We start from the raw sequence: 19,887 nt of genomic DNA, 5'->3' as shown, positions 1-19,887 counted from the left end.
GTCATCGCAAGTTTGACCAGGTATGACGAAGAACTTTGTGCGGAAGATGATTCGTCGGGCCGCGTCCCTGTCAGATCCGCCAACCCCTGTCTTAGCTCACGGATTTGAATTGGTAGTTTGATGTCTCTTTTTTCTCTTTTCCCTGTGGACTCTTGGTGAGAACTAGGTTTGCTGAACATACGGAAAAGAAGTATCTACCGTAGTAACATGTATCTATTCAATCGTACTTACAATCATCTACATATGCCCATGACATTACTTCAACAGGTCTCTCGCTTAGTCCAATCAAGCCACCAAGTCGTTATGTGTTGTATTGAAATGCAAGGCCCAACACATCGCTCATCAATCTCAATATCCACCATCCTTCTATCACTCTGATCATTTCTAAGTTGACGGATCGGGAATCTCCAACATGCTTTCCTAAGAGCTGGTCTCCTTTTCCCAGCTGCGAAGAGGAGAAAGTCAGTACCAGTGAACCACGAAACCTGAGCGAGGAGTAGACAAAAAAGGGAGCGGTGGCATAGCAAGGAACGTACAGATCTAGCAACAGTTTCCAGAAAATGGTGAACAAAATGCTCTGTAGGCCGTTCGCGAGGATCCGCGTCTTCAAGCCGCGCCCGAACAGCCCCAAGATGCCGTCCTGGAGGACGACGAGGCGGGCGGCTTCCGAGTACGAGACCTTGGTGTCGTTGACCTGGCGATACGTCTTGACGACGCGCAGCGAGTTGGACACGGTGTCCGAGATGAGGGACGCGCAGAAGCCGATGAAGGCCAGGCGGAGCAGCCACACGACCAAGGGGTGGCGGGGTGGTTCCTCGAGCAATTGGGAGAGCAGGTTGTACTGTTGTTTGTCAGTACCAGAAAGGGTCGGCACCCAAAGGACAAAAGAGATTATCGACGGGTTGAATTGACCGAGATGGGGTTTAAGTGCAGAAAGGATGCGATGCATTTACCGTCGCGAACCAGGGGTAATTGCCGACGAAGGTGGCCGCGGCAGTCGCGAAAGCTCCCCACCAGAGGCTGCCGACGCCATTGGTCTTGACTCTCTGGCGAAGTAACGACGTCCCACGGGCACCCTGGGCCTGCAGGGTGGTTTTGAGCGTATCAATTGGCGTCAAAATCATCCGGAAAGCAGCCGCACTAAGAAATCAGAGACACAATCATTGAGGGAGGTTTGGGTACAGAGGCTTGCTTACAAGAGCGACACGAAGATAGTCTTCACAGGGGATGGCAGCTTGTCCAAATAGCCATTAGAGTGCATGAAAGCCAGGATGCCGGCGTTGGCAGCTGTGTCCCCAAACCTAGCGACAGGCCCCTGGACGAGTGCAGCGCCCATGCCCTGATAGTACCGGCGGATGCGGCCTTCACGGTAGAGCGTCTTGGTAGCAGCACGCAGTCCGGTGCCGTGGCGATACTGGTAGTTCATAATGGTGCGAATTGGCTGCCATTATGTTAGCGCATCCAGACTTCATCTCAATTGGACATGCGTGTCTGTTCGTCTCGTCTCATATCCAATTGACTGGCCACCTGGTCGTGTGCGCGACACTCGGGTTGAGTGACACAGCGCTGGGTTGGGGTAGGTAAGGAATCAATTAGTGGGGGCGTTGCACTAACCATCAGTAGTAGCACCTGTAAAACCATAGCGGCGGCGCCGCTCAACCCGCCGCCCAGGGCGCGCTTCAGGGCCCCGCCCACGTCGAAATCGACGTCTTTGGCATCGACCCAGCCCTTGATGAAGACGGCGAGCAGCAGCGCCGCGAACACGGCCCAGAGGATCCTCCAGAACCACCAGGCCCGGGTGCGCTGCCGCCGCGGCTCCTGCGGCTGGGGCTCGAGTAGCGCCGCCGCTTCGTGCTGCTCGTCGCCGACGTCGGGCTCGTGCGACGTCGGCGCATTCTGGGTCGTTTCCGCTCCCGTTTCGTTGTCGGCTGGGTGCTGCTGTGTCGTCGGCGATTGCGCTTTTGGCTGCTGGTGTTGCGCGAGAAGCGGGGTGCGCTCGGATTGACCGGCCTGCGTTTCCAAGTCCCCCATTGTATGAACGGTATATAGTATTGAAGATGGGAAAGTTATCGCCCGGAGTGGTGGGCTGGTTTCGAAGTGCCCATACCTCCAGCGCAGGGGTCGGCTTCTCCCAACCGGCATTTGTCATCAACCCACGCAATCAGCAATGACGTGCTTTAGCGGTCTTCGCTGGAGATAAGGAGCTCGGTACATTTGTAGCCCGACGGAAGACGAACCTGGTAGTTCCAAACAATCAACTATCAGAACGGTAAAAGGAAATTTTGAATTGAATTGTAGTTGAATTCTTGCCGAGCTTTGGTCTGCAAATCCATGTATCCATTCGTACCGTCTAGCTCTTGTTTTTACTCAGTCTTCCGAATCCTCTTCGATCCAGCCTCCCGGCATCCACAAAGGCCTGGGGTCCACAAGTTCCCAGAAGTCCCCAGCGTACGATTCCGTATCATCGGATATCCAGAACCTCCAATCCTCTGGCTTGGGTCCGTAGGTGATCCCCATGCAATACAGAGTGACTTCTTCTTTCTCAATGAAGGGGCTTTCAATCCCGCCAGTCCAGATGCAGGGCTTCTGTGGCGCTATCTTGCCCCCGCTGGGCGATGTCAGATCCACCCCGCAGGCCTGCAACATTTGAAGGTACTCTCTTATAGCTTCATTGATAAATGAACCAATTCTCCGGAGTTGGCGTTTAGGGTTTCTCATGGGCGACCAACTACTCGGTCTCATTCCACATAACAGGGCCGATATCCAGGTGAAGCATTGTAGCCCTTGCATGACCCCGTGGTTTTCCATTGGTCTCTCATGGAGGTATTTCCTGTTCAAGCCAGCTCTGGTGAGTTCAAGCCAGAATTCAGTCCATACGCAACGGTCTGCAGCATGTCCATGAAATATGGCGTAGCCAATCGCATATTCGACTTGCCCGATTAGTCGATTCATCGTGGCGTCCGTTATAATGGCGCTGTAAGCTGTGCCCTTATAGAAGAGAAAATGTCGTGCTTTCTCCATATTAACAGAGGCTTCGACTCTGTTAACATTTGCTTGAATAATTATCCTGGCCAATTCGACTCTTTTGCTGGCAAAATCGTCTCGGAGAAATATAGGATCGGGCCATAAAGCTTGTCTCAGGATCCTGAATTCATCGACAGTTCCGACAAAACCAGCCAGCGACTTACCCTGCAAAAGGAGTCATCGATCTTCTGCAACAGAGATCGTAGATGGTAAGATTCCAAACTGTCGTTATGCCATATGGAGTCCTTCATTAGGTCGATGACTGGTTCCACGCCTTGCTTTTCCAGGTAGCCACTAATCCTCCAAGCGGCTCGCCCTATCATGAACTTGTCCAGTCAATATCCTGTTTTATTTGAAACAGACCAGGGAGTAGTAAGAATGCATACCGAGAAAACCTTGCGCTCCATATACGCTGTGCTAATGACAAATTTCCCTGTTGGTAACATGATGGAGGGATAGCAATAATAAAGTAAATGGTCATCCAGAGAAATTTGTCCAGACTGAAGTAATCTTCGAAACCCCTGAACATCATCTCGATTTGCTATATCCGTTAGCTGGTCATCCAGTGTTGAGGTCATCTCTCGCACGGTGTACGGTGTGAGGACATATTTCCAGCTCCAAGAGTCTTTATACAGGAACGATTCAAATGCTCGTTCAGAAAGCCAGCGTGGGAGCCGAACTCTGATCCGGCAGGATGTAGATTCGCCTCTGTCCTGGTCGTCATCCGGGATAGTGTTGTCCGTAGTTTGGATCGCAATGGTACCCGTCAGCCACTGCACGCCGATAGTTTTGGTCGGTCGGAAGGAGTCACCCTGTTTGAACATAGTCATGCCTTTGGAACTCGCCGCATGATGACTCTTATCAATTTGACTGGATTTACCGACATCCTGGATACTGCCTTTTGGCAAGTGGTCCACTCTGCTGGCAATGGCAAGACTGCCGACTACCTCAGCCGCAATGATTCCGGGCTGGGACTGCTGTAGCTGACTGCATCAGAATTAGTCGCCTGATCTGAAGAAGACGTTATGTTTCTGAAAGCTCGAAGATCTTACAAGAGATCATTTTGCCGGCAATAGATGGTCAGTTGCCAGGCCAATGTAAGCATTTGAATGGTCGCTTGCACCCGCTTTTCGTGTCGCGCGATGGTGCTCTTCTGCAATACAACCTGGAGGGAGCGAAACCGTCTCTGTAGCCCTTTGGAGGACTGGACTTGGTGCGACAAATCCGTTGCTAACACATCCAACTCCAGGGCTGCTTGCCTGCATTGGTCGGCAGCAGCAAGTAGTGCCCCATTGCTGATCGAAGGGCCGCGGTCAATCTCGGCAAGCAGGGGTGCCAGCAGCTGTATCTGGGCGAGATGGCGCTGCAGGTCCTCTGGGACGTCCTTGATATCTTCAAGGAGTTTCTTGATGCGGAAGCTTGTTTTGATGATGCCGCCGGCGAACTGGGCAATGCCGACGCCGGACGCAACCGCGCCAAGCACTTCGGCCATGGCTCTGGTGAGGCCAGACACGCGTGCGCAATCGCTGCGATATCCGTAGGAGTTTCGAAGTATAGAATGCGTAGACCACAGCGATTGCCCAGGAGTCAAGATGCAAAAGCAAGAACAAATCCTCCACCTCTTTGCTCTCGATGGGATGGAGGCCTTGTCGGCGGGGTAAACCGCGACACTGCCCTGATGCGTGCTTACACCAGCAATATGCGTGGCACTGCATTGCCCAAGCCCCATGCCTACTAAACTTGCCAATAGCAACCTTGCCCACCACTCCAACTGAGCTTTTCAGTTGCCAAGGCATCCAGCGAGGCATCCAGCGAGGCATCCATTCCCGCAAGACCATTGCCTTTTCGTGCACGGTATTTATCGTTTTTCTCTCACTTCCTTGTCTGGATTGGTGCGACCGTGGAACCAACTGCCTTGTTCATTACGAACAATCTGAAAGTTATGTAACATCGAAATATGCTGAAAGTGTAAGTCATTAGCTCTCGTGGTAGTGACACCCAGGACTGGCGTCAACGTAAACCCGGCACCCATCGACGCTTCACTTGTTCACAGACTCGTCGCACGGCTTTGCTCCGGACACATGAGATTGTTACGGATTGGGTCGTGGTGACTGGAATAATACGCATGTCTTGAACATATTTAGTTCCATAATCATGTTGTGTTTTGGAAACATTTACTATGCTAGGCTAGAGTTTCCCTCCATGAATCATTTGTATATCTCATAATGCCTACCTTGGGCTGACTCGTGGCGGATTTACCCTGTCTGGGGCGGGCTACCATTCAGCTTGAACTGTCCTGGGTTCCTCTGCAACACGCCAGTCGGATCGTACTTGTGTGAAATCTTGAGCAGCCTCTGCTTGTTCTCCTCGCCGTAGGTCGCAATCGGGTCCTGGGACGGATGCGCATAGTTTGCATACTTGAAAGGGTGGAACAGCCCCCTTGCCTGCGAGAGCTCCGTGACTCTCTGCGTGATCCTGGCGTACGCCGCGTTGACAGCCGCATCGTCGGCCGGGTCCGACCACCCGATGGACCAATTGAGGATCAGGAGCGTCGAGTTGCGGTCCTGCAAGCCGACGCAGTTGCCGCCGTTGCGCCGCATGGCCTGGAAGATGTTGGGGGTCTGCGGCTGGAACTGGAGTGCCGGCAAGATGTCCGAGAAGTTGACCATGGGCGTCACTTCCTGGCGCCAGATCTCCAAGATGTCGCTGGCCAGCTGTCTGTCAGGCTCGACCGTCATGGTGTAGACCAGCTGGCGCTTCCCGTTAGCCGACTCGAGATCCTGCGTCAGCTCGGTCGGGGGGATGTTGCCCTCCTTGTCGCGCAACGTGACGTTGGCCTTGTACCAGCCGTCGAAGGCGGCGGGGTGGCTCCCGTTCGGCTGGGGGTCCATGTGGGTGAGCGTGGACTCCTGGATCCACAGGCCGTATTCCTGCACGTATGCGAATGCGATCTCGATCGCACTCTTGTTGTCCACCCATCCGGATGTCGCCCAGTCGAGGACGGCATCCAGAATCGTGTTGTTGTAGATAGTGCTATCCACGACCCGGTCCCCGCTCCAGAACAACGGTTGTTGTTCGTAGGCGAAGAGATCAAATCGAGTGATGATACCGAAGTTACCGCCACCGCCTCGGAGGGCCCAGTACAGATCAGGGTTAGTGGTGTTGTTAACATCGATAATCTCCCCGGACACAAGGACAACTTCGTAATTGGCGATGTTGTCCATGGCCCAGCCGTATCGATTGCTGAAGTACGAAATGCCACCTGTTTAAGTGAAAGTAAGGTTAGTCTCTCTGATTTCGAACTGGCGGCCGGGAACTACTGACCACCTAATAGTAGACCTGCGGTACCAACGTGCGCAACACGGCCACCGATAACGTTCATTGACGCCGGCTCAAGAGCCTTATACACATCGTACCACCTGTTTCCGGGTTCGATGGACACCAAACTCCGATCATCGCTGACCGTGACGTTCTTCATGTTTGAGAAAGTGATGGTGATGCCTCCCTCGGCGGTGGAGCCGTCTTTGAAAGGGGTGTGGCCGCCACTGACCACCACGAAACGGCAGTTGTCTTGGTCAGCCAGTTGGATGGCCGCAGCGACTTCATGTTTATTGTAAGGGTGGAAGAAACACGCAGGCTGCACATCTTCTGCGAACTTGGACCAGTACTGAGCCTGATCGGTTTGGTATGCGTCTACTCCAACAGAATCAACCTGGCTCGATTGGAAAGTGGACGATAAAGTCGCACACTATAAGGCATTTCGGGTTAGTTGTATGCGAATATAAACCAAACCACAGAAAAACGACGCACTTACGGCTTTGGCGCATTGAGGAGAGATGTACGGCTTGGGAGTAGCCGCGGGATTGCCAGCATTCTCCGTCGTGGCCGACTCGGAGCGGGCGCTTAGCTCTACATCGAGCTTGATTGGGGATCTGAACATTGCCTTGGATAGCGGCACGGTTGCGGCCAATAGCATCCCGTGCTGGGCAAGGTTCCGGAACAACATATTGTGCGAGAGGCAGATCGGCCGAGTGAACGAAACTGCCAAGTTCTTGCTGCAGAGTGGAATACTATAGACCAGTTCGATCGAGATCCAAACACGTGGTGGCTCCGTTACTGTGCATCGACTCCATTCTTGTACATATGCCGTGATATACATATATTGTGATGTACATGAGGTCGATGACCTGAACGTTGCCACTTGCTAGAGCGATTAGGGAAACTTTCAGCCAGATGATCTGACAGGATGGTGGTTCTTGGCATCTCACTCACATTTCTTTAATGGGTTTGATCTCACATGATGGTTGCTCTTGGCTTCTTGGCATCTCACCCACCACATTTCTTTAAGGGGTTTGATTTGACAGGATGGTTGTCCTGGCTTCTTGGCATCTCACCCACCACATTTCTTTAAGGGGTTTGATTTTACAGGATGGTTGTCCTGGCTTCTTGGCATCTCACCCACCACATTTCGTTAACGGGTTTGATTTGACGGGATGGTTGTCCTGGTTTCTTGGCATCTCACTCATCACATTTCTTTAAGGAGATAGCAAGCTGAGTCTTTACAGAAGGTTACCAGATGCGGTAATCTATATACGAGACTTTGCTGTTACTGGCAATCCAAATGAGGCCTATCAGAAAGTGGCAATCTAGTGACCCCCTGGTTCCCGGAACAAGGTCATATCAAGTCTTTGGCGTCAGAAATGACACTACGCCAGTAACCTCATGCGACTTATCTTTTACTACTTGGTTGGCTTTAGATTCCGAGTCCATCTTTGCAACGAAAGCACATCATCTGCTTTCTAAAAATGGGGTTCAAACGCTGTGGTGCCGCTTACGCGATGCAATCAATTTTCTTGCTCCCTCTGGTACTAGCCGCACCCCTTTCGCAAGTACAGAGTACTCAGAACCCTTACGCACCCCATGATACCTGGAGCCCCTTGAGCCCCATTACTGTAGAGCCTCGCCAAGAGCACGGTGTCGCAGCCGTGGGCGAAGACGTGTACATTGTCGGCGGCATTACGACCTACAACCCCGCCGTCCCGGCACTCCCGTCGCTCCCCATCGCGCAAGCCTACTCGACCTGCAAAGACGAGTGGCGACAGATCGCCGACATCCCCATCCCCATCAACCACGGCAACGTGGCCGCCGTAAACGGCAAGCTCTACCTCCTCGGCGCCCTGACCGGCAACACCACCTGGACCAACCCGCCCATCAACTACGTCTACACGCCCGCGACCGACGCCTGGACCGTGCTCCCGGAGATGCCTGCGGGCACCGCGCGCGGCGCGTCGGCGGTGGGCCGCTGGCGCGATACGGTACTGGTGGCGGGCGGGCTGACGGGCCAGATCCCGACGGTGGGCTCGCAGCCGACCGTCGGCTTCGTCTCGGCCTTCAACACGACGGCGGGGACGTGGGCGACGCTTCCCGATCTGCCGGAGCCGCGCGACCACGCGGGCGGCGCCGTCGTCGACGATGTCTTCTACGTCGTCGGCGGCCGCCTCAACTCCACCACCGAGGTCCGCGGCACCGTCTTCGCCCTCGACCTGCGCGCCGCCGACAAGGCGTGGACGACACGCGCGGCGGGGATGCCGACGCCGCGCGGCGGGCTCTCGGCCGCCGCCGTGGGCTCGCGCATCTACACCTTCGGGGGCGAGGGCGTCGTGTCCGCGGAGCTGCCGGAGGGGGTGTACGATAACGTCGAGGTCTACGATACCAAGACAGATACCTGGGAGGTTCTGCCCCCCATGGCACATCCCCGACATGGCACGGGCGCGGCGGTTGTGGACGGCAAGATTTACATCCCGGGCGGCGCTAACCATACGATCGTGGGCGCGGTGGTGACGAATGATGTTTTCATTCCCTGATGCTCCAGACAGTAGACATATGGAGTGGTCCTATAGCCTTTTCTTGTATCCTCTAGCATTCAAATGTGGGATTGGAAGGTTAGTTACTGTGATTTATCAAAGCTTTTGGCGAGTTTGTCGGTTACCCCTACTTGCCTTCCTCTTTAATTGCATTGCGCAGACTATCTATTGAGATGTGTCGTTCATCATCCAGTACCATTCGAACCCAAAGATGCCAATATAGACCTATTCTCAACAAATTGTACCATATTCTGCAGTCGTATCAGTCATATCGTATCTTATTGGAGTCTTTTCCATGGCTAAAGTTATATTGAGAGATTTGTTTAAAGAAGCTTTCAGGCCATTGGGTAAAGTAGTCACTTGGTAGCTTCCGTAGATTTAAAGCGTCATATTTATAAGGTCTCATTTCTGTTGCGCTCATACCTTGACATTGAATCGAAGGGCCAAAAAAAAAAAGAATGACTAAAGTTATCCCCACACTCCTGCAAAACAGACATTAGCACCATGCATGCTTAGATGTTCTGTTCTCAACATACAAAGCAAGCTTAAGTCAATATTTTAGACAACCGTTAGGGACGTTTGATTACGTGATGGACCACATATAGGTAAGCAGGCGTATATAGAGTCGTATGTGTGTACGAAAAGTGCGTGTATCCTCATGCTCATTAATTGAGCAAAAGTGATAAGATTCTATCAGTCCAGGTTGAAGGTGTCGTACAAGTACCCATTAACCCAGGCACTTATATTCATAATCTCGAACTACTTTCTATCATTGAAAAGAAGGCTTCCTTAGGACCAGACCAAATCTGAAAGGTCAAGTTCGATCTTTCTATGCTTTGGTCGCCGTCTTAGTACCCCAACCATCTACGACACCCCACTTAACGTTCAGGCCATTGGCTGGGCGGCCCGAGAAACTCCCATTGGAGATCCTCATGTTCTTCTCGTCCATGAGGCTGGGGTCCTCAAGCTCGAATCTGAAGCGGCCGACCCACGCCGCGATGATGCAGGCCATCTCGGCCTTGGCGAAGTTCATGGCAATGCAGCTGCGGACGCCCTGCATGAAGGACAGGTTGGCGTACTTGGACGTGGCGCCGCCGGTGCTGTTGAACGCCAGCTTCGTGGCGCCGCCAGCCCCCCCCCCCTCCTCGACGGGCTTCTCGGTGAGCCAGCGGCGCGGGTTGAAGACGGCGGCGTCGGGCCCGAAGCACGTCTCCTGCCGCATGATGCCCTTGATGGGCACCACGAGCATCAGGCCCTTGGGCAGGAACTGGCCGTCGACGACCGTGTCGCGCAGAGGCTCGCGCATCGTCTCGGGGATCGGCGGGTACCACCGCAGCACCTCGTGGATGAAGGCCTGCAGCAGGGGCAGCGTCTCGACGACGAAGGGGTCCGGGACCGCCGCCGCGCCCGCGCCGTCGGTCGGGTCCGGGAAGTGCGCGCGCGTTTCCTCCCGCAGCAGCGTCTGCCACTCCGGGTGCAGGCACAGCATGTAGACGGCCCACGTGATGCCGACCGAGATGGTCTCGTGGCCGGCCGCCAGGAAGGTGGTGAGCTGGTCGATGAGCTCCTCCTCGTTGGCGCGCGCCGACTCCTCGTACTGGAAGCACAGGCTGAGCAGGTCCTTGCCCTTGGTCTTGATGGTTTCGTCGGAGGCGGCGTTCCGCTTCTCAATGAGCAGGTCGCGACATGTGCCGCGGAAAATCGGAACGTACTCTGCCAGGGCACGGTTCCAGCGGTTGGGCATGTTGTCCACGATGGACGACGGGAAGAACAGCTTGAACATGGCCTGCACGAGATGGCCGCGGGTGGGCTCGAGCGCGTTACGGTATGACTTGGCCAGGAGCGAATTCTCGTTCTCGACGGACCCGAAGTCCTTGCCGAGCGTGGCCATTGTGACGATGTCGAGCGCGGCCCGCGAGGACCAGTGGCCCACCTCCATGACGGCCATGCGCTCTTTGCCGCTCCCCTGGACCGCCGCGCTCTCGACGATGCCGGCCAGCTTCTGCGTGACCTCGCGCGTCTTAGCCCAGAAGATGGGGTACATCTCGCGCACATGGCGCGGGGCGAAGATGGGCAGGAAGACGCGGCGCTGGGCCCGATGCTGCTCGGTCTCGGCTAACACTAGGCCGAGGCCTAGGAATCTCTCAGCCAGCAGTCGGATCAGCCTGGGCTTGGTGAAATCATCGGCGCGCACACACAACTCTTGAACGGCACTGGGCGACGCCACTATGACACGCTGCGAGTTGAAGATGTGCAAATAGTAGAGAAATCCCTGGTGGGGCACTTGTGTCGTCCTGTCGGCGAAGAAAGAGAAAGAATGCACTAATCAGTATATCTCGATAAAGGGACTCGGCGCGATGGGTTTGCTCACCACATGGTTTCCATCTCTCCCGTCCCGGTACCGAAACACTCCCAGAAGAATCCATTATACCAAGAGCCCCCCGCTGGCGGTTTGGGCAACTTATTGAGAGGGCTTAACCACTTTGGATATAAGAACATGTGATAGACGATTTTCCACGCCAAGATTAAGGAGTAAATAATGGAAAAAGTCGAATACGGATTCAAATTGACAATTGGTGCGTGTCCTGGCGAATATCGAGTCAGAGCGTAGGCACCCGCCGCGGCCATTGCCACATTGGAGAGAAAGCTGAATTTGGCCATCTTGGATGATTTCCAGTAGCACTGGGTTGTTGCCAATGACTGCTGCTCCTACATGTGCGATCTTATAAACCACGATGTCTGCATCGGCATGGGCAATGTACGTGTTCGGTTGCGTATGCTGTTTTACGCGGATGCTATCGTATACCATACAATTCTCAACGTAACGGAAGAATTACGCGGATAGTGACGATTGCCGTTGCTTCTGATGAATTATGCATGAAACCAATCCGGTCCAGTCCAAACGGGCCATTCCATGATTGGGATTGCAGGCAATGCATAGGTGGCGGTAATCTTCTTCCCAAACAGGTAATGAAATGTTTTACACGCTATCCCGAACAAGCAATGCTAAAGGTGTTTGCTGCAGCTAAACCTCGCCGTGTCCGGTAAGCACTAGGGAAGCTGACATGGTCCTCCCAAAACTGACTAGTGTGGTAGATATCGTACAGACACATTTGGGGGGAAAGGGAGGCTGAAAGCAGAAGAAGAAGATAAGCTGAACAACGTGCTGCGTAGCTGGCTGCACGGCACTCAAGCTGCTGAATCTGCATTTTCTGCTTGGCAGCTGTGAAAGCTCTTATTGGAGAAGCCAGTGTAAGCATGTAGGTCACTCATAGGTCTGTTTGGTTCTCCTCTTAAACTTGATGAAAGTGGCAATGACGGCATGCACACCGTCTCTAAGGTTTTCTTTCTCAAAAATTGCTATTCGGTTTGCATAGTGATGGAACATCAGTGTAACATAATAGAGATGCAACTATGTTTAATACCACTACGTAAAGATATCTTATCCACCACTACATGAGCAGGAGAGTTCCACTTAGGCCACCGGGTACACGAGTTTCTGACCGCTGACCTCTCCGCGACGGATGATGCCCACGCCATTCAACAGGCCAGGGAGGCCGCCCTCTTGAATCCACACCCTATTGGCCCGAAGTTTCCCCGCATCCAACAACTGCTGGATCTTGTTGAAAAGGGGCCCCGCGAGCTCTGCCAGCCGGGGCTCGTACTCGCAGGCGTAGGGCGCGGGCCACTTGGAGCCGTCCCCGGCGATGCGCGTGGCCAGGATCCAGTCGGGTGTGATGACCTTGCGCGTGGCCAGCGTGTCGTTGAAGGGGTTGAGCGCCGTGTAGTAGCCGCCGGCACGGCCCATGGCCTCGTAGCAGAAGCGCATGGACGAGTCCTCGGCGTAGCAGTCGACGATGTACTCGAGTGTGTTTCCCGTGTCCTGGCGGATCGTCTGGGCGCACTTGCTCGCCTTGTAGTCGTAGACCTTGTCGGCGCCGTAGCTCTTGACTAGGTCGAAGTTGGCCGCCGAGCAGGTGGCCAAGGTGGGGAACCCGCACAGGTGCAGCAGCTGCAGCATCATGGTGCCCGTCGAGGTGCTCCCACCGTAGACGAGGAAGGTCGGCAGCGGGTCTGTCGGCTTCCCTTCGGTCGCCTGGTCGGCGGCTTTGTGCGCCGCATCCAGCAGGCTCAGCGGCATGCCCAGAGACCAGAAAAGTACCATGCTTGCTGACGCCATCGCGGTACCCAACGAGGCGGCTTCCTCAATAGACATGTTCTCCGGCACCTTCAGGGTCAGATCGCCAGGGAAACTGACATACTCGGCGAAAGCACCAGCGAGAGGCTTATCCTTGTTCACTGAGGTTTTCCGCGGTTAGTTGAATGATGACATTCACAGGTAACATGCCACAGAGGAGAGATTGAAGAGACTTACTTCCACTGGCACAACCGCAGACCCGATCGCCAATCTTGAGTTCCTTTTTTACATCTTTGCCGATTGCGACAACGATGCCGGCGCAGTCAAAACCAAACACGCAGCCGGGTGTCACGAAATCGCCGACTAGCTTTGTGTCGACGGGATTGAGCGCGACTGCCTTTGTTTTCACGAGGACATCTTTGGGGCCAATCTCGGGAATGGGTACTGAAGTAGAGACTTCAAACTCGCCAGTTGGACCGGCAATGATGGCCGTCTGACTCTTGATTGTTTCCACGGATGTCATGATGAAAATTAACAGTTGTGGCGGTATGAGTGTACGATTCTTGAGATGTGCATTTGGTCATGTAACTGATCTCATGTCTATAGGATAATATCAAGGCCTAATACGCCTCCTCATCGAAAAGCACTGGCTATAGGATAGTAGCTCACTGCATACACCAAAGGAATAGATTGCCTACTTGGTTCTTTGCCAAGACAAGTAATTGTTGATCGCCAGGCTCTAGCCCGAAGGGGCATGGGTCACTTTCCTACATGGGACCATATCCTAAAGAGGAAATGCAGGGTGGTTATAGGTCAAGATCCACGAGACCATGCAGGCACTAGGTTGAATATGGAAATGGAAATTCATCCGCTGAAACCACATCAAGCCAAAGATTGAGAAATCGAGAAGCCTGGGTCAAGGTACCGACATGTGGCATTGGTATACTGAATAATGAACATTGAAGAAACATGACAGATATGCTGATGACAACGTGCCGCTCTCGACGTTTTTCTCGTCGGATTGATTTCGTCCTGACCAGCAAATTGTAACCATGGAAAAGCGATCTACAGTGTTGTTTTTCACCAACGCGGAGCTTAGCCAGTCCGCCGTCAACCTGGCCACGGCAGCTGAGCTCGCTCGCGACACAGGCTATGGCGTGCATTTTGCAACGTTCGGCGCCCTGGGTAAAGATGTCATTCCCCAGGGCGTCACCTACCACGTCGTGCCCGGCCGGGCGATCAAGGAAATTGCTCTCTCCAAGGGCTTGGAGTTCATGCCCCGGCACCCTCCCGGGGTACAGGGAGCCTTGCAGGCATACGACGAAGCCATGGTTTTTGTCATGGCACCTCACGACGACGAAGCCGAGTACTTTGCTGTCTTCGACCACTGTGTCGACTTGATCAAGAAGCTGAACCCAGCCCTGGTGGTTTCAGATCCGTTGTTCAACGCCGGTGTCGATGCGGCTCGCTTTCTACACAAGCGCCATGTCATCCTGAGCCCGGGATCGTTCAAAGACCACTGTCTGCACTTACAGTCGAACCTTCAATTCGCGTGGAAATGGCCAGTGTAAGTTCACCAGATGTATCCTTTTTCTTATCGGATCTCTAACATCCTAAAACAGCGTGTGCTCCGGGTTTCCCACACCACTGCCACTATCCTACATACCCTCCAACGTTTATCTACTCTACCAGCTCATCCGGCGCTCTTATTTCAATCCCCGCGTGGTCAGCCTCGTGAAGGCCCGGGCCGCGCGCGGCATCCCGGGCAACCTCCCCGCCAAGTACAACTTCATTGATCCGGCCGTGCTGTACCTCGTCCCCTCGGTGCGCGAGACCGAGTTCCCCCTGGCCTACATCCCGCCCAACCTCGTCGGGTGCGGCCCGCTGCTGCCGCCGTTCGTGCCGCTGGCGCTGGCGGACCCAGAGCTAGCCCGCTGGCTGCGCACGCGGCCCACCGTCATCGTCAACATGGGCTCGCACCTGACGTACGGCGCGCAGCAGGCGGGCGAGGTGCTGGCCGCGCTCGAGCAGTTCGCCGCGCGCCACCCGGACAAGCAGGTGCTCTGGAAGTACCCGCACGCCAGCCTGCCCAACGCGGGCAAGGGCCCGGCGCGCGTGCGCCTGCTGGCGTGGCTGCCGTCGACGCCCGTGGCGTGCCTGACGGCGTCGGCGGCGGCGGGCGGCGCTCCGGCGCTCGCCTACGTCCACCACGGCGGCGCCAACTCGTTCAACGAGGCCGTCGCCGCCGCCGTGCCCCAGGTCGTCTGTCCCGTCTGGACCGACACGTACGACTTCGCGGCCCGCGTCGAGCACATGGGCGTCGGCGTCCGCGGCAACGCCGCCCACGCCCCCAACGTGCGCGCCGAGGAGCTCGCCGCGGCGCTGGACCGCGTCGCGGGCGACTCGCCTGAAGCTATGGGTTTCCGCGAGCAGGCTAGGGCGCTGGCCAAGGTGGTGGGCGGGCCAGAGACGGGACGGAAGATCGCGGTGGAACAGATTCGAAAGTTTATGGCGTCTTGAGGTGCAAATTCCTGTCCAAAATACCTGCTAAACCCATGCTAGATAGTATAGGCTCTCTCAACTATGCACTATATATACTGCACGAGTCTGTCTTCGTCTGATCTATTAATTATGTTGCACCTTTACCTTTCTCCTTCCGAAACGTAGCAGGCAGACCCAGGTTAAGCAAAAGAACCTAAATGGTAGCGGAAGTTCGCACTAGACAAACAAGGGGAACTGCATGGTAACTTGACTCTTGTGTAATCGTCCGGTAATGACTTCAGGGTGCATTTGGGAGTAACTCTAGTATCTTCATGCGGTCTTACACCGAGGAATCCGATGATGGGAGGCCCTTTCTCAGGGCATTGCTCTTGAGTCAGTCGCGTAAGTGCCCCGTCTATGCATGGGGGCCGCAAGTCCTCGTCACAAGAAACACGTATATCTTCAATGCTATTGAATCTCGATTCGACACAGCAGTTATGACTTGGCAAAGCCAGTGGCTCGGAGCTTAATTTACAGACTCTGCCATATCTGGCAGTGAAAATTAGTACCAAACAGGGAGATACAAGTTACACCCACATCCATTTCCATAAAGGGACACCCCATAAAATAGGCTATATTCATCATCCAACCTGAATAGCTTAAATACGTAGTAAGTCAGAACGAAATAACACTCAGGATCGCCATCTGGACTCATTCAAAAGATATTGTCGTGACAGTCGTTATATAATATTCTATATATCTACGATCACTCCCTGAGACCCGATCCCTTCCCAAGTTTATAAATGCAAATCTACCTAATAGTAGCCCCCGGGTCCGCCCCCCCTATTCAACAGTACTCGTACAATCTCCTCGGTCCCCTCGAAGACGGCGCGGTGGAGCGGGGTGTGCCCACCAGCGTCAACAGTGTGGGCGAGCCTGCGGTCGACGTCCTGGTCGAGCAGCAGCTGGACGGTGGCGGGGGAGCAGGCGCTGACGGCGATGTGCAGGGGGATCTGGCCGCGGTGGTCCTGGAGCCCCGGCTCGGCGCCGAGGCTCAGCAGCTCCCGCACCACGTCCACGTGGCCCCGCGCCGCCGCCACGTGCAGCGACGTCTGCCCGTCGTCGTTGACCGCGTTCGCCAGCACCCGCCCGTCCGGGTGCGTCTGCAGCAGCAGCCGCACCATCGACTGCCGCCCGTGGTGCGCCGCCAGGTGCACCGCGTTGTAGCCCCGGAACGCAGGCGCCGCCGGCGACCCGTCCGCGGGCTCTTTGCCGTCCCCGTCCGCGTCGGCCGCCCCGGGGCCGCCGAGGGCGTGGGCGAACTCCGGCGCGGACTCCGGCGCGGGCGGCGGCGTGTCGGAGGAAGAGCTGCCCGCGTGCCAGGTTTTGCTTTTTCGGAGGCTGTTTGGCGGACTGTCTTGGTTCTGATCTTGATGCCGGTTTTGATAGGACGCCAGGATCTTTTCGAAATCCAAACAGCTTGCTGTGTTGGGCGTGTCGTCGCCCGTTGTTGTTATTAAGCTCTCTATGTCATGCAGATTCATCGTTGAGATGAGTTCGCATTCCGGTGTGTTCATGAAGTGGAAATCACCGTGGTTATGCTGCGGCCCTGGGGAGGGGAACGCGTCGGACATGATCGAGTTGGGATCAAGATCGGCCATGAGGTCGACACCGCCCCAGCGGTGGTTATTATGTGATAGGAGCATGCTTGACTGCTTTGCAGCAGCGTCGTCACCACCTGTATCTCCATTTGGGTGATGCGGTCGCTGTTTGGCCTGTTGCTGTGCTGACGACGACACCTTGTCACGTTGGGCAGTGTCCGTGCCGTTCATTGGCCTACCACCACTCGAGTGCATTCCTGGCGATATGGTCTGTGGCTGTGTCCATACCAACTCGTTTCGCTTGCGACGCTTCCGTGTGCTTTGGGCCGGCATGGAAACGGGTAGTATATGAGAACCCACAGCGTCTCGATGCGGCTATGATTGCTGTTGTAGTAGAGGTTGTGGACGACCAATTACTGCAGCCGGAATATGGCAATGATGTCTCCCCATCTACACCGACTTGCTCGGCGTCAGTGCGATCCGAGGTTGAAATGCACGGTCAGTGCTGCATGCATGGAACATTAACATCGCCCGGTTTTTTCTTTCGCCTTTCTCCTGGTAAACAGCAACCAAATACAAGAGTACACTGGGACGGCTTTGCTCTTTAATAGAGGGGTGTGTAACCACGGGCTCTCCTGTGCCATTTTCTGGAGTGGCCATAACGAACATGGGTGTGGCATGTCGATAACACTGCATCGACACACGTAAACAGATATGGAAGGTTGCTGGTCCTTATGCAATCCTTCATCCATGGTGTGGCATTGTGTGGTGCAAAATGCAGCGCCAAGGAAGCGCCTCTGCCAGCCTATATTACGGCGCAAATCGCACATCTCGGTATTGGTTGTGCCCGAACGCAGATTAGGACCTCAGTGGCATTCCAGCTGCCGCATGTGCCTTGGCGGTCGTCCCCGATTGGGCCGCCTCTCAGCTCACGCAATCCTCCTGCTCGTCTCACGTGGGAGCGCGGGGGTACTTACAGCCACCCCAACGGCCAAGTCTGCACAAGCTTCACAAGACTACCAAGCTTTTGGTTAGTCGAGGCTTTTATTTAGTCAAGCCGTCTTTAGCCCAAGCTTATTTATGGCTTACCCGCTAGCCCGCCGTCGACCCCGGCAGCTTATCATCAGATCATCTCTTGGAGACGGAGTTTCTTTTTCAGGCAATTCCGCCGTACGAATATATGCATACCATTACAGTCATATTCTTGCGTTCCCAATCACAACCGAGCTGCGGTCAGCTTACTAGAGACCACGAAGGTATCACTGTAATGTGCAATGGCGCCACCCACGTCGCCAGCAGGGAAGTTTCCGCGCCGCAATCCTCTGTTCCATCTTTTCCGGTTCGCCGTCGAGTTGTCAACCCAGCAAGCGCCTCAATCCTTTCCGTCTCCTTCGGTCAGGTCTGCTTTCTATTGTGAGGCATTTGCCGGTCTATCATTGTCCAATTGAGGATTTCGATGGATTGCCGGAAACGGCAATGTGTAAATCTCACGAGTTTCACGCTTGCACAGATGGAGGCATGTCTGTAGCCGTGGTGGTTGCGCCACATGTCATGAATAGCGATGGGCGATAGCGATGGTACATATCAGAAAGACGTCTCGTACGGCAGGATGCATCGGAATGATCGATATCTCACAGAATCATTAGACTTTATTCGGAATTCACTCTTACAAGCAATTCCAGGAGTCTGTCACAATTGCTAAGGCTATACTCAAAGATGCGTACCCTTATGCTTCACGGACATAGCACCAGTGCTTTTATCTTCAAAGCACAGACAGGTTCGTTAATGAAGAAGGCCATCTTGAAGCTCAAGATGGAGCTAACATCAAGGGAAATAGGGCCGCTCCGGTCTAACCTGGACAGATCATTTACTTTCGATTTCATAGATGGCCCTCATGCCACGGAGCCGCCCCGTGGCCTGAAGATGGTGTTGTCCAAGGCGTATCGCTGGATTGAAACGCCAACCGCCGAGTCGATGCAGAGCACGGTTGATTGGCTGCAGGCGTATCTGGACAAGAAGGGCCCTTACGACTGCGTGTGCTGTTTCTCCAAGGCGTCAGCCGTCATCGCGTCTGCCTTGCTAGTGCATGCACGCAAGACCCCCACCAAGCCGCCCCCCTTCAAGGCGGCCATCTTCATCAACGGCAGCATCGAGTACTCGGTGTTCGACGCCGAGGGGATGCCGCAGGACTGGGTGACGCAGGAGGCTCGCGACATCAAGGACCAGACCGAGGGCATGGTGCGCGACAAGGTGGGCGCCATGTCGAACCTGGCGAGCACCTACATGAAGAGCACCGGCCTCTGGGACGACACGAGCCAGCTGGTACACGACCCGACGGAGCTGCCGCCGCCCTCGTCCTGCTTCGGGCTCGACTTCACGGCCCTGCCGGCCGACCTGGCCATCACCATCCCCACCGTGCACATGTACGGCGCCAAGGATCCAATCTGGCCCTCGAGCATCCAACTGGCCTATCTGTGCGACCCCGGCTGCCGCGTCATGTACGACCACCAGGGGGGCCACGACGTGCCACGGTCCAAGGAAGTCGCAGCCGAAATGGCCAACATGTTCAGGAGGCTGGCCAAGGAGATCGGGAGCGGTAAGTGACCAGTCAGTTGCGTCAGCTTCACGAGTGGGAATCCTAGCAAGTAGTGGAGGGGGGACAGGGATGGAGAGCGTGGGGTTACGAATCCTACCGCGATACTGTAACTACTTCTAGTCAATAAGTACACTGGTACAGCACATTGCAGTGGCCTTGGCGGCTGTGAGAAGGGAATAAAGA

At 54.9% G+C, this 19,887-nt stretch overlaps 9 protein-coding genes across 9 annotated transcripts; 3 read left to right on the top strand and 6 right to left on the bottom strand.

Moving 5' to 3' along the window:
• Positions 1 to 420: 420 nt before the first annotated feature.
• On the bottom strand, positions 421 to 2,031 carry PG998_004622 (mitochondrial carrier domain-containing protein; the record flags this gene model as incomplete). The annotated part of the gene is made up of 5 exons (XM_066871440.1): positions 421 to 445; positions 537 to 841; positions 954 to 1,140; positions 1,197 to 1,441; positions 1,615 to 2,031. 5 exons carry the CDS (start codon positions 2,029 to 2,031, stop codon positions 421 to 423), a joined length of 1,179 nt encoding a protein of 392 aa, XP_066735190.1.
• Positions 2,032 to 4,072: 2,041 nt separating this feature from the next.
• Positions 4,073 to 4,516, bottom strand: PG998_004621 (uncharacterized protein; the record flags this gene model as incomplete). Its single annotated transcript, XM_066871439.1, has 1 exon — positions 4,073 to 4,516. The coding sequence occupies one exon, from the start codon at positions 4,514 to 4,516 to the stop codon at positions 4,073 to 4,075; it is 444 nt and encodes a 147-aa protein (XP_066735189.1).
• Positions 4,517 to 5,279: 763 nt separating this feature from the next.
• Positions 5,280 to 7,030, bottom strand: PG998_004620 (fad binding domain-containing protein; the record flags this gene model as incomplete). Its single annotated transcript, XM_066871438.1, has 3 exons — positions 5,280 to 6,286; positions 6,349 to 6,772; positions 6,839 to 7,030. 3 exons carry the CDS (start codon positions 7,028 to 7,030, stop codon positions 5,280 to 5,282), a joined length of 1,623 nt encoding a protein of 540 aa, XP_066735188.1.
• Positions 7,031 to 7,829: 799 nt separating this feature from the next.
• Positions 7,830 to 8,888, top strand: PG998_004619 (uncharacterized protein; the record flags this gene model as incomplete). The annotated part of the gene is made up of 1 exon (XM_066871437.1): positions 7,830 to 8,888. The coding sequence occupies one exon, from the start codon at positions 7,830 to 7,832 to the stop codon at positions 8,886 to 8,888; it is 1,059 nt and encodes a 352-aa protein (XP_066735187.1).
• An 829-nt stretch (positions 8,889 to 9,717) lies between these two features.
• Positions 9,718 to 11,549, bottom strand: PG998_004618 (Cytochrome P450 monooxygenase; the record flags this gene model as incomplete). The annotated part of the gene is made up of 2 exons (XM_066871436.1): positions 9,718 to 11,182; positions 11,260 to 11,549. The coding sequence occupies 2 exons, from the start codon at positions 11,547 to 11,549 to the stop codon at positions 9,718 to 9,720; spliced, it is 1,755 nt and encodes a 584-aa protein (XP_066735186.1).
• An 814-nt stretch (positions 11,550 to 12,363) lies between these two features.
• On the bottom strand, positions 12,364 to 13,549 carry PG998_004617 (alcohol dehydrogenase; the record flags this gene model as incomplete). The annotated part of the gene is made up of 2 exons (XM_066871435.1): positions 12,364 to 13,187; positions 13,264 to 13,549. The coding sequence occupies 2 exons, from the start codon at positions 13,547 to 13,549 to the stop codon at positions 12,364 to 12,366; spliced, it is 1,110 nt and encodes a 369-aa protein (XP_066735185.1).
• A 529-nt stretch (positions 13,550 to 14,078) lies between these two features.
• Positions 14,079 to 15,546, top strand: PG998_004616 (uncharacterized protein; the record flags this gene model as incomplete). Its single annotated transcript, XM_066871434.1, has 2 exons — positions 14,079 to 14,593; positions 14,649 to 15,546. The coding sequence occupies 2 exons, from the start codon at positions 14,079 to 14,081 to the stop codon at positions 15,544 to 15,546; spliced, it is 1,413 nt and encodes a 470-aa protein (XP_066735184.1).
• Positions 15,547 to 16,322: 776 nt separating this feature from the next.
• PG998_004615 (ankyrin) lies at positions 16,323 to 17,339 on the bottom strand (the record flags this gene model as incomplete). The annotated part of the gene is made up of 1 exon (XM_066871433.1): positions 16,323 to 17,339. The coding sequence occupies one exon, from the start codon at positions 17,337 to 17,339 to the stop codon at positions 16,323 to 16,325; it is 1,017 nt and encodes a 338-aa protein (XP_066735183.1).
• Positions 17,340 to 18,824: 1,485 nt separating this feature from the next.
• PG998_004614 (ef-hand calcium-binding protein domain protein) lies at positions 18,825 to 19,712 on the top strand (the record flags this gene model as incomplete). Its single annotated transcript, XM_066871432.1, has 1 exon — positions 18,825 to 19,712. The coding sequence occupies one exon, from the start codon at positions 18,825 to 18,827 to the stop codon at positions 19,710 to 19,712; it is 888 nt and encodes a 295-aa protein (XP_066735182.1).
• Between the last annotated feature and the right edge of the window lie 175 nt (positions 19,713 to 19,887).

The sequence above is a fragment of the Apiospora kogelbergensis genome, assembly GCF_038363985.1.
Source record: "Apiospora kogelbergensis strain CBS 113332 chromosome Unknown utg000002l_segment0_segment0, whole genome shotgun sequence".
Classification (NCBI taxonomy): domain Eukaryota; kingdom Fungi; phylum Ascomycota; class Sordariomycetes; order Amphisphaeriales; family Apiosporaceae; genus Apiospora; species Apiospora kogelbergensis.
The sequence above is the reverse complement of the archived record's forward strand: the minus strand, read 5'-3'. Positions and strand labels throughout refer to the sequence as shown.